This window comes from Phoca vitulina, unplaced genomic scaffold, assembly GCF_004348235.1.
Source record: "Phoca vitulina isolate PV1807 unplaced genomic scaffold, GSC_HSeal_1.0 scaffold28, whole genome shotgun sequence".
Taxonomy (NCBI): domain Eukaryota; kingdom Metazoa; phylum Chordata; class Mammalia; order Carnivora; family Phocidae; genus Phoca; species Phoca vitulina.
Genome location: NW_022589731.1, coordinates 25,627,705 through 25,640,219, shown reverse-complemented (window position 1 = coordinate 25,640,219; position 12,515 = coordinate 25,627,705). Strand labels below are relative to the sequence as shown.

At 56.2% G+C, this 12,515-nt stretch overlaps 1 protein-coding gene across 1 annotated transcript in view; it reads left to right on the top strand.

Annotated features, from left to right (window-relative positions):
* TCERG1L (transcription elongation regulator 1 like) overlaps positions 1 to 12,515 on the top strand; it is a 200,149-nt gene that overhangs the window by 156,457 nt on the left and 31,177 nt on the right. Inside the window, exon 8 of the mRNA XM_032423180.1 lies at positions 4,039 to 4,108. Within this exon, the coding sequence (XP_032279071.1) occupies positions 4,039 to 4,108 (70 nt within the window). The remainder of the gene's footprint in view (positions 1 to 4,038; positions 4,109 to 12,515) is intronic.

Genomic DNA, 12,515 nt, shown 5'->3' with positions numbered 1-12,515 from the left:
CACCTGCCATAGAGGGCACGGACGTCACTGGGCTTCAGTTCCTCTGTAGACATTTTAGTCATTTATATTCAAGACAAATGTACATTGGTAATAATGTTCATTTTGCAAGTGGGATATAAAAGCATCCCTGTGAGTAAACACAGCTGTGACTTGTGAGAGCCTGGCTTTGCCAAGCTGTGTTTGCCCGGGGAGGGTACACGGGTCTCGGAGCTGCAGTGGGACCAGGTGTCCGGGCTCAGCTGACAATGTCCCTGGCGACTTGGCCTCCGCCGCCCAAGGTTGGGCATCACCGGTCCCAAGGATCAGGTGGAGGAGAGGCCCCCCCATGCAGAATTCCCCCGTCCCTGCTGTTTGGGAGGGACCCTGACCCTCACACGGGACCCGCATCCCTCGGCCGGTGGCCCCCAGCCTGTGCCCCCTCTTTGCACACTGACTGATCCAGGACCCTAGACCCGGCAGATGAGTGGAGACAGGCCATCCGCTTAGAAAGTCGCCTGCAGGGAGCCTGATGAACTCCAGTGGAAGTTGCCAGGCGGCCAGGTTGGAAGGAACAGGCCAGGCACCTGGGCACCGCGGGTTCTTCACGATGCTCTGTGACCCTCAGCCCTCCCCTGCTGCAGCCCGGCGGCCTGGACGGCAGGGCGGAGGCCCCTCTGGGTTTCAGATACGCCACTGAATGAGCACTGATCCCGGGGCTCTGTCACGTCTGTGCCTTGGGGCCGCGTGCAGCTGTGGACAGGGGAGGCTGGGAGAGCATTTTCCAAAGTGGTTTCCCCAAGAACTTAATGCTTCAAGCTGTCACCCCCTCTGTGGACCCAGGAATGAAGGAGGAGGGGGAGGGAAGAGGACGGCAGTTCCCTTCCAAACCAATCACTGCGTACTTGGGGGCTGGACTGACTAGCCCTGGGCTGGACCCCGGCCCCAGCAGCGAGCAGACGGCCCACGGGCAGTGACGGGCAGTGACAGCCATGTCGTGGGGCAGGAGGAGAGGCTGTGTGTGGACGGTGCAACGTGAGTCCCCAGACCAGTGGCCGGGGAGCTTCCTGAGGAGGATCCACTCACACTGCACCCCAGGAAGCAGGGAGGGGGGCCCACCTGGGGGCCCCCATCTCCTGTGGGGGGCTCGGGGAGTGGGGAGGAGCCTGGGCAAGCTCACGGTGAACCTCAGGGGTGGGGGAGCACCATGAGTGCAGCCTTTCCAAGTGACCAGGAGGCTCGTCCCTCAGGGTGACTGACCCCTGGTTCCTGCCGGACTCTCTGGCCCAGCAACCTCTCCCGAGGCTTCTACTCTCTTTCTGGGGCCGCGTGCAACACTGCCTCGCTCCACTCAGGCTCTGTCTCTGCCTGACTCTGTCATTCTGCACTTCTTTCATAGATTGAATATGACCTGCCGAGGAGCAAAGAACACAGAGACTGATTTTGGTGTCAGGAGGCCCCCAGCTAGTGGGGGTCGATGGGACCACAGTGCAGGGTCCAGATCTACCTGTTCTAATTCCCTCATGTCCCCCAGTGCAGGCTGACACCCCCACCCATCTCTGCCACCTGCCCTGGGCCTGCAGAGGAGGGAGCAGGGAGGAGGGAGAAGGGAGGAGGGCCACGTGGCGGGACACCTGCTGCCCAGGAACAGTGAGTTCTGAGCCAGGGAACAAGGCATTTCCCTGTATCCTGTGGACTGTTCTAGCACACATCAAGCATCATGATTTCCAGCCGGTCGGTCAGAAGCAGGGGTACCTGCATCCTGGGGGCCCCACGTGGTCTCCAGGCAGCTAGTGCCAGAGTCTAATTGAATTGTTGCACATCCAGTCCCAGTTGGTGTCCAGAGAATTGGAGACACAGTTGTTGGTGCAGGAAAGCTGCCCCAAAAAACGAGGGAGCCCTGCTGCTTGGCAGCCCATCCCAACGCCCATGACCATGCCCCCGGCTCTGCCGCCCCAGCTCTCCCACCTTGGGCCGGTTCTGACCCAGCCTAGGGGAGGAGAGGCTCCTGGGGGCTCTTGTCCAGGCAGGAGAGCACGCCCGCCTTGCCCCTCTGTTTGCTGAGGGCAGCCCCAGTGTTGGGGGTCTTTCTCTCTTCTGTGTCTCAGAAGGAACCAAGGCGCCTCTCCTTCCCATTGTCTCACAAACACCAGTGTTAAAGAGTGACAGGACAGACAACTTTACCGGAAGTCCTTCCTTGTCTGTTGCCAATGTCATGGAGTTTAGAAAGTTCCAGGAGAGCTGTCTGCAGGGCGAGGGGGAGAGAAGTCAGCTCAGAGGCGGAGGCGGGGTCCATGTGAGAGCCCAGTGTGCACGCGGGGGCAGAGGGGCCAGGATCCAGGCCTGGGTGTCATGTCCCGCGATGCCGGTGGGCGTGGAGGCTGGGACAGGGAACGGGGGGCGTGAGGGTGGACCCAGGCTGAACGTGCAGGGCTGGGGTGCCTGTGGGGTCACTGAGGCAGAGAGGCCAGGAGGGGAGAGCTGGGCGGAGCGGGGGGCGAGCATGCCTCTTGGGCTGCAGGGGTCAGCGGCCTAGAAGGGACCGATGGCCGGCGTCCCGGAGCGGCCGTGTGGGAAGAGCGTGTGGAGCGGGAAGAAGGTGAGCTTCGCCCCACATGAGCTCATTTCTCACAAACGTTCTTTCCTCTGCTTCTCAATGAGGAGGGGGGCTTCTGTCCCTAGGGGTCTGGACCTGGGACCTGTCCCTGCTCCTTCTAGCCCCTGCTGAGCAGCCTCCCTCCAGCGCACAGGATGGCCCGAGTGTCACTGGGGCGTGAGGCCACCGATGCTCAGCCTTCCTTGAGCTGAGGTCCCGAATGCCCGCCCCCTCCCCCAAACACACACACCCTGTCCCACAAGGAGCCCACTCCGCTCCACGCTCATTTGGACAGGGTCCATGTCTGTGGGGCCGCCTTTCTGGGCGAGTGTCTTCCAGGGGGTGCTGTCCTGCCAGCCGGGCCGAGGGCGTGTGGCGTGGACAGGCCTGTTGCCCGTTCTTGGTCCCGTTCAGGTCCCCCTGGGTCCCGGGACGGTGGAGTGCACACGGCGTGGCGTGGGTGGCCGCGGGTGGGCTGGGGCAGCCGGGAGCTTCCAGAACCTGACTCTCCCATCTTGCTGCCAGCCCCACACTGAACACTGAAGCAAACTAGGAACTGACTGGATTGGAGGCTTCGCTGGGTTCCAAACAGTGCATTCTTTGAGGCGGTGGGCCGTGTTCTCCCGGCAGAGCCTCCTCAGGAAGGGCGGGGCTTAGGCGGCCAGGTGGGCAGGGGACACGGGGACCTGGGGATGCACCCAGAGCCCAGCCCCCTGCACCTCTGCCCGCCTGGGACAGGAGCACGAGAGGGGGTCTCTGGGGCATGATGGATACAGAGTGAGAAGCAAGGCAAGAAAGCATTGTGATGCCAGGGAACGTCTGGAAATCATTCATGTGTCAGGACTGAAATAATAATGCTCTAGAACCATGTTGATCCTCATTTTTCCTCTCTCCCTTTTGGAGACAAATATGAAACACTGAAGCACCTTTTTACTTTTTCATTTCAAAAGCTCATCAAATATTTATAAGACCAGCCTCCTCAGGATGGAAATAGGGGACCTGTCTTCAAAATCAATTTGGGTTTTTGAAGTAGACACGTAGTCAGGAATGAAGTGCATGCCGCATGCAGGGGAGGGCTGATGCTTCCTGGAGGCAGACAAAGGAGGGAACCACGGTCTCTTGGTCCACTTGCAAGAACGTGAGGGCACACGTGACATAGAAGGGCTCATCCAGGGCCTGCATCCCCACGTGCCCGGGGAGGGGTTGGGAGATGCCATCCGTTGATTCTCCATCCTCTGGCTTTGCTGGATGATCTAGCAGCCTCTAAATGCCTTCTCTGCACAGAAGAAAATCCGATTTCTCTTCTGCTGGAACTTACAAGGAGTACTAAGAGAAAGCTGGTTCCAGGGGTTGATCTCTGTGTTCCCAATTCCCAGATGACTCTGCTTGAAAGTGAGTGCATCTCGGTGGTTTGCCAGAGTGATGGGAGCTGACATTCCAACCTTATTAACCTGATTTTCTTCCAGCCGACCACAGTGATGGGTCACAGTCTGAGGACGGCAGGGGAGACCGGAACCTGAGGACCAAGAGGAACAGGTAGGTGACAAGGCCTTTTGCTCCCGCGTCTTTCCTTTGCAGACAATCAGGCGGTGTAGAAAGAAAAAGGATTGTTTTGACTCTAGTGACTGAGTAAAGAGCAGATGTAACCAGTAAGCAGAGGGGGGAGGTCTCAGGTCCCGTCTCAGTGACTGCTCTGGGCGCCCCGTGCCTCAGTGGGCAGGTGTCTCGGTGGCTCCAGGACAGCGTCTGGCCCTCCCCAGGGCCCACGTGCTCCACCCGGCCTGGGCTCCAGAGCCCTGAAGGCATGCACGGAGCCCCCAGGGTGCCGGGTGTTGGGCGAGGGCATGGGTGTGCGTGGCCGGCAGCTCTTGGCTTGGAGCTGGGTGCCTCCTGCTTGCTTTGTGGTGTTGGGCAAAGTAATTCCCCCTGGCCTCAGATTTCCCGTCTGCATGAGATTGCGGGAGCTCCCAATGGCAGCTTGAGGTGACAAGTGCCGGGGGGGGGGGGGCGCTGCGTGACTGCGGTCACACTCCGTGTGTGCACAGCTCTCCATGCTCGTCGCCCTCTGGCTGTGGCGGCAGCACCCGTGGCCGGGAGACCCGCCGTGAGCCCCTCCTGCCGGCCCCAGTCTGTGGCTCCTTTCCTCCTGAGTCCCACACAAAGGGGTGTAATTCAGGGTCTGTATGTCTGAGCTCCCTGGAAGGCGGGCAGAAGGCATGGCGGGGTTGGTGGGCCACCGTCTTTGGCAGAGAAGGCGGGGGATCTAAAAGGCCACCCATGAAGAGAGAGTCAGGGGCCACTTCCTGAGCTCAGGTGGTGCCAGACGTCCGGCCAGAGCCTGGTGCTCAACGTGGCCCAGCGGGCACACCCAGCCGCGACCCACTGCCCGCACACCTGTCCTCTCACGGGATGGCCTGGGCCTGCAGCGGGGAGCCAGGTGCCCGTGTCAGGGGTCAGCGCTGTGGGTATGTGGGCACCTGGGTGGTGCAGTCAGTGAAGCGTCCGACTCTTGGTTTCGGCTCAGGCCATGATCTCCGGGTCCTGGGATCGAGCACGGGTCAGGCCCCACGCGCAGCGGGGAGTCTGCTTGAGATTCTCCCTCTGCCCCTGCCCCTGCTCACACGTGTGCGCTCTCTCTCAGTTAAATAAATAAATCTTGTAAAAAAATGTGCCCTAGAGCCCGGAGCACATTCAGGAGGCAGACGGTGCCTCCGGAGTCCGCCCCTGCTCTGCTCAGGTCGAACAGAGCCTCGCACTGCAGGTCATTCTGGAAGTCAGGAGATTCACGGACCCTGTGAGGGCAGACGCGGCGCACGGAAGGCCGATGGTCGGTCGGCGGGCTGTGAGGGCGTGCGAGACCAGGGGGGCAGCGGCGGCTCAGATTCCAGTGCCAACTTCTAAAAACTGGTGTTTGTATAAATAGCATCACAAACGGAAAGTGTGATCATCGTAAAGAAAAATCATGCTCTGTATATCTGAGAAAAACAGACTTCACATCATTGATTTATGATGGTTTCTGGTTAAAACCATCACCCGGTCACCATTTTTATGCCCCCTGATTATTCTTTGTTTTTTTATTTTTATATGTTTTTAAGGATTTTATTTTTAAGTCATCTCTGTGCCCAACGTGGGGCTCACGACCCCGAGATCAAGAGTGGCACGCTCCACCGACTGAGCCAGCCAGGCGTCCGTATGTCATCCAATTATTCTTTAAGCTTATGTTGTATGAAGTCTGAAAAATACAGTTTCAATATTATTTCTACCAAAAAAAATCATTTCTTAGAAGAAGTGGCACCTGTCTGCAGGAAGGGAGAAAAATGCCACCTTGCCTCAGAGCCTGTCCATCCTGGTGTCCTCTGCCCTTACGGGGGCTTCCTGGCAGCAGAGGGGAGTGAGGGAGAGAGCAGGCACTGGGCCGTGGGACCTGACCCCTGACCCCCAGTTGGGATGGAACTCTTCTCTGTGACAGACGGATGAGGTTGGAGGCCCAAACCTGCAGCGTTCTCCCTGAGTGGCTTCAGGTCCCTTCATTTCGATGCCTCTGGGCCTTTCCCTACCATGCCCCCCCTCAAAAAATCATTCCGCTGACCACGGCCCGGGTATATTGTAATTTTAACTGATAACAAACAGACACCACAGAACTTTCCAGAAACCGTTCTGGGAAGGGTGAGCACTGTCCTCGCCAAGACAGGGAGCTGTCCCGGTGCAGGGAGGGGGGGTCTCCTTCCTGGGGCAATGGGGACCCAGGCTGCAGTTGGCATGAGGGTCCCTGTGGTGCTGAAGTGAGGAGCCCCCCCCCCCCCCCGCCAATCTCCCGCCTTCTCTTTAGAAAATCACTTTTGGGCATCAAAGGACACTTGCATGCACCCAGAGGATAGATGCCGACTGCCTTCGTTGGGCCCATGGGCTCCAGGAAAGGGAGTAAAGAGTCGTGTCTTTATGTTCAGAGCACGGGTCTTGGCCAAGCGGGTCTCTGTCAGTCTTTGGCTAAATGCATATAGAATCTTGAAATCAAGACGCCCTTCCCGAGACACCAGAAGTGCGGAAATCCAGCCACTATGGGATGATGTTGAACTCGTGTTGGAGGGGAGGCTGGATAGGATCCAGAGTAGCTGGGCCATCTGCCTGCACAACCCGATTTCACTCGTTTTCCCGAGGGACTGGCCTTGAATTCTGATCAGTTGGCCTTTAAGAAACGTCAGAACGTTAATTTCGCTGTTAATCATCTGAGGGATTTCCGTGATTTAACAGCAGCTTTGGAGCACAGAGGATTTGGGCAGAGCTGCCCTGCTTTCCACCTGCCCAGTCCATCCCGAGCTGTGGGCCCCGCTGTCCGGGAGGGTCTGTTCTCCCACAGAGCCCTTGGAGGAAATGCTCCCTCTGCTTAGTGATGTAGCTGGACTGGGGATCTAGAATGTTCCACCTGTCCTGCTCATTCATCTCTGAGCTGTGCACATAAACCACCTGTTCTCTTCGGAAGCCTCACCCCCGTGCTGTTTTTCCAAATGCCCCCCACAGCTGGATCGGCGTGTCCCTTGCTCAGAGCAGATCGCCCCTGGCGGTCAGCCCACCAGCATCAGCTCTGCATTGTCTGTCTTCCAGAAGGTTATTGTCAATACGTTCAGGCTCTTCTCAAGCTCCTAACTGCGTTTGTGTGTTTTTAATTAGCGGGTTCTGGCATATATAGTAAGAGAACAGGCCTCCAGAGGATGGGCTGTAATCAGTCCCTTCTGATCCACCTTTTTTGTATAAATAATAGAATTTTTCCTCATCAAGAAGCCTGTGAAATCTTCCTACAATGTGCAACTCACTAGCAGCCATGTTGGAGAAGAAGGAATAAGCCACACGCTCACTTTGGACGTCACTTCCTACTCCTGCATCTCTCTCGAACCCTCGCACAATTCATATACATTGTGCACGCTCTTTCACAGATGGAATTAAATCAATTGATCAAATAACTCAGGTCTGAATGATACTTTTCCTGGAATTCCCTGGGAAGAGAAATATGTCACAATGACAAGCTTTCAAGTTACTAAAATATTTTAAACGACCCGGTGAATGCCGTGTCAAGTAGCTTGTTATTTACTATCTAATGGAATGCATTCCTGATACACGATCCTACATCTTCCCTGGGACCAGAAAATTGATTGCTTCTCCCCGTGTTTGTGCGGTGCCCAGAGGTTCTGCCAGTTTCTGACATGTAGTCTTTTCTTATTTCAGACTTGCTTTTCAAATGTGCAGTCTATTTTAAGAACTTAGGATTTATTTCAAATAATTGAACTGAACTATTTTAGGGATTCAGCAAAAGTGAGGCATTTAGTTTAAAACTAGGAATGAAATTATCTGCAAAACACATCAGAGAAGAAATTGCCCGCAACATGTGTGGCCTCTAGCCCTTCCACGAGGCGCCAGTCTTGGCCAGTGGATAGGCTGGGAGATTCCTCCTACATAATGGCGCCCTGGAGCATGAGAGGGTGGCCTTGCTCCTTCCGTGATGACTGGCCCCACGGGGTTGGCATCGACTTCTTGTCCTGTGGGCCACCAAAAGAATGTCTTGGCTTGGAATATTGGTTATTTCTAAGTTTGTAGATTTTGTAGTTTGTGAGTTTGGGGGATGCCCGGTCGATAGCTTTGGATGTAAGTAATGAAGTTGACCTTATACCATAAAATCTTCATGTCAAGTAGGGTGTTTTCTTGGGGTCGGATGCAGTTTGGGCTGGAGTCCTATGAGAGCATAGAATCAGCAGGAAGTACCTTGTGATTATTCTGCTTACCCCAAATATGGCCTGAATATTCTCTTGACAAACCATGGAGGCCAAGGCACACTCTGGGCAGGTCCTCTGGACAAGGCTGGGTCATGGGGTTGTGATCTGTCCACCTGCAGTTCTGCACTTCACCTGGGGGCCACCTAGGGCTGGGAGAATCCATCTAGAATAAAAACAACATTACCATCCAGAAGACAAAAAAAAAAAAAAGCCTGATTTAAAATCTGGAGGTTTTGAGGACACTACCCAGGGACTGTCCCCAAATTGAGCCCACATAGAGAGAGCCAGCTATGGAAGGTGGAGGGAAACACTCTTACTGCAGCCAGGAAGCTGCTGATCTCAGGCACAAAGGCAAGTGATGGTCAGTGAGTGTGGGCAGCGGGGAGGGCAACACGCCGTGGAGACAAGCGGGAGCGAGCTCCATTCACTTCTATACACAGCGTTTCTAGAATCCCAGAAAAATTAGCTGTCGAGAAGGTAAGAGCATTGCTTCTTTGAAATGCTAGAAAATAATGCTAGAAAATAGGTGGACTTTAAAATAAACTTGCTATAAAATTATATCTTTAATTTGGCCCTATAGAATGATAACGTTCCGCTATCAGCGTGGGAGTCTCACATTCTCCAGGGGCCTTCGTAACATAGGACGGCGCATGGTCTCTTGGACGTGCGTGGCAAACACGTCATTAACACCCACTTGCCTTCTAGGTTATTCTTTTTACATAACTCATGATTTGGGTTGATCAGTGGGTTCTGTATAGAAACCTGTGGTTTTGTAAACAGTACTGAGTCTGTGCCCATGTCATGAGGACATCCTACACCGCTTTCCCGGGTGACAGCTGCCTTTGGGATTGAGCGTGCAAGCCTCAATTGTGACGGGATTCCAGTTTGTCTTTTTTAACAAAAACACAGATATTCCTGCCATTTATTTGCTTTTCAAAAAGATTTATACATGCATGTATTTCTGAAAGGGGAGACCAGATGTCAGCATTCACAAGGAGCCCTATGCAGCAAGCTGGGCAGCCCACCGACGCCATGGACACTGCCCTTGGCCTTTGGGTGGGCAAGCAGAGTCCTCTGGGCAGCATCCACATGGCCAGCACTCACATGGAGATGCATCTGAAATCCGGCCTGCGGGGGGCCAGTCCAAGTCGGTTCCAGAGCCCTCACCCCCCAAAGTTCCCTCGCCAGTTCTTTGTCGGACCTCTCAGCCTCCCTTCCTTCATGGGACTCTGCTCCTAGAAGGCGCTTGGCACCCAGGCGTCATCACTTACTGTAATGCAGCAGGGGTGCAGGAGGGCTGGCAGGGGTCGGGGGGTCCCCGGGGACCACGTATGCTGGCAGCAGGCTCGGGAACTCTGGGATGAAACCGTGGTGTCCAGCCGTGGTGTCCGTGATGATCTGTCTTCCCTCGCGTGGGAGAGGAACCTGTCGCAGACCCTTCTTCCACAAGGGGTCCATTCATAGCCTCAAGAGCCGGCCCAAATGCAGTGTGTGCGGGGGACCCTGGGGCCTTCCCAGCCTCCTGCGATGAAGTCCAACGTGGTGCCCAGCCGTGGGCAGGCCAGGAGGCCACACTCCCAAGTGGAAAGATAAGCTAGGTTCTGGCCCACTAATCCATCAAATACTAAGCACTTGCTGTATACGGTGCACTGCGTGCCCAGACCCGTAGTGTGGTCCAGGCCATCCACTTCTGGGAGCTTCCCATGGCCCCGTCTCTCTGATGGGATGGAAACTTCCTGGGACAGTGTGAGTCCCACATCTCCCGCCAAATGATCGTGCAGAGGAAGCCTTGGGCCTTCTGTGAAAGGCCATGGCCCTGGGAAGGCAGACAGAGCAGATGGAGGGACAAACAGGGGGCCATGGCCCCAGATTATAACCCATCCCTGGCTCTCCTCCATGGATCACCCTCTCTTTTGGGCACACGTTGAGCAAACATCAACTGCCACCCACCATGTGGGGCGCTGGGGACACATAGCTGGTTGGATGTCATTTCCTGTCTCTGGTGGCTCTAGCCCCGGAGAAGGGAGTGTTGACCCCATGTCAGATGGTCCCAGCATCTTGGACCTGCGATACGGCATGGCTGGACAGACCGCAGTTTCTCCTTGCCTTGGGGCGCCCAGGGGCAGCTTGCTGGGGAGGAATGTCTCCATCCCTGTCCATTGTCCCTGTGTCACCACTGTCCCCAGCCTTTGAGCCCTGCACGTGCAGTCCTGGTTTCTGTGCTGAAGCCCCCGGGCCGATGATGAACCACGACTGAGCTGCAGCCCCTCCCCTTGGCACGGGGATGGGCACCGTAACTGGTTCTGGGCCCTCCGTGGGCATCTGGCCGCTCCTGGGCTCTCCGTGTTGTTTGATCTGAGTTCCTGCCCTGGAGGGGAGGGCCCGGCATCGGGTGTCACACAGCCCCATCCACACCAGAGCTGAGGCCCGTCTGTGTCGCCTTCGTGAGAAAGCAGTGCGGGGATTCCCTATGGGGCCACGTGGGCATCAGGCCATTAGGGAGGCGAAGTGTATGTTGAGTTTTAAACAAGAGGATTTTTAAAAAATATTTTATTTATTTATTTGAGACAGGGAGAGAGCAAGAACGGGGGTGGGGGGAAGCAGGCTCCCCGCTGAACAGGGATCCTGACATGGGGCTCCATCCCAGGACCCCGGGATCCTGACCTGACCAGAAGGCAGACACTTCACCGACTGAGCCACCCATGCGCCCCTTAAACAAGATGCTTTTTTTTTTTTTTTAAAGATTTTATTTATTTATTAGAGAGAGAATGAGAGAGAACACATGAGAGGGGATAGGATCAGAGGGCAAAGCAGACTCCCTGCCGAGCGGGGAGCCCGATGTGGGACTCAATCCAGGGACTCCAGGATCATGACCTGAGCCGAAGGCAGTCGCTTAACCAACTGAGCCACCCAGGCGCCCTAAACAAGATGCTTTTGACAGGCTTCCCAGGGAGTGGAAGACGAAGCCACAAAGAGGGGGCTGGAGGAGACGTGTCCTTCTCTCCCTCCACCACTACGAGCCCCCAGGCCAGAACAGGCCAAGAGAAGGCAGGGGCCTGTCCTACCCGGGGCCGCGGGGTGCTGCCCTCTGCGCTGAGGGCTGTCGGCCGCCTGCTCTGCAGGGAGCGGAGGACTGAACTGTCCCTGGCGATGCTCTTTGATTTGAGAGGAGAGTTTCAATTTCCACCTCTTCTTCAAATTTCCAACTTAAGAACTCTCCCTTTTAATGGAAGCCAGGGAATTTCCTCGCCCCAGACCCATCTCCGTCTGGCTGGTCATGGCTGAGAAGTGTTTCGGCTGCTCTTTGTCCCTCAGGAGTGAGCCACTGATCATCAGGAACCGGCTAACGGTGGCAATCCCAGTTCGGATTTCTGAAATCCCTGCACCTTTTCAAGTGGAAACTCATTTTCTGAGTCGCCAGATATTTTTGTGGGGGCGTGCCCAAGGGCGAGTGAGGTGAGCGGCGCGTGGTGGCCGGCACACGGACCCTCACCAGCGTGCGCCACCTGCCTTCTTTTCAGAACGTGGCCCTCCTTCTGCAGCCTCCCCATCTGGTCACGTTAACCGTTACCCACGGCGTGGTTACGGTTTGCCGGAGTTCTGATGCTGTTGCTGCGGGGACGCGGAGAGATGCGGACTCCATCCCATGGCGACCTCGCCTCCCTCTGCACAAGCCTGGTTATCAAGAATTTTGGCTCCTTCTGTCACTCCTTGGAGTATAAATGTGTGACAGTCGAGGCAGGTTTTTCTCGCCGTCCGTGAGAAAGCACATCTTTGCCATGCACTTGGGATGATGAACCGGTTAGCCCGCTCCCCCGGATGCTGACTTCTGCAGGGAGCGCTCCGCTGGAGGACGCAGGGAGGGGCAGCTGCAGCGATGGTGATGGGGGAGGAGGGGACGCGGAGCGCATGCTGTCCTGAAGACGCTGGTCCACGGTGAAGGGCGAGCGCCAGGACAGGGCGAAGCTGAAGACGAGGGCTGTGTGCGGGGAAACGCAGGGGAGGTAAACTCAGAGGGCCCAGGCGCGGTGATTTCTGGCGAAGCCGAGAGGTCGGAGTGTGAGGGGTGGGGGACCGCCCAGGCAGCCCCCCGTTCATCCAGCTCCAGCACAGTCACTGGAGAAGGCCCAGTACTGTGAGAATGACCATCGTCCCCCACTCACGGTGTCACCGTCAGC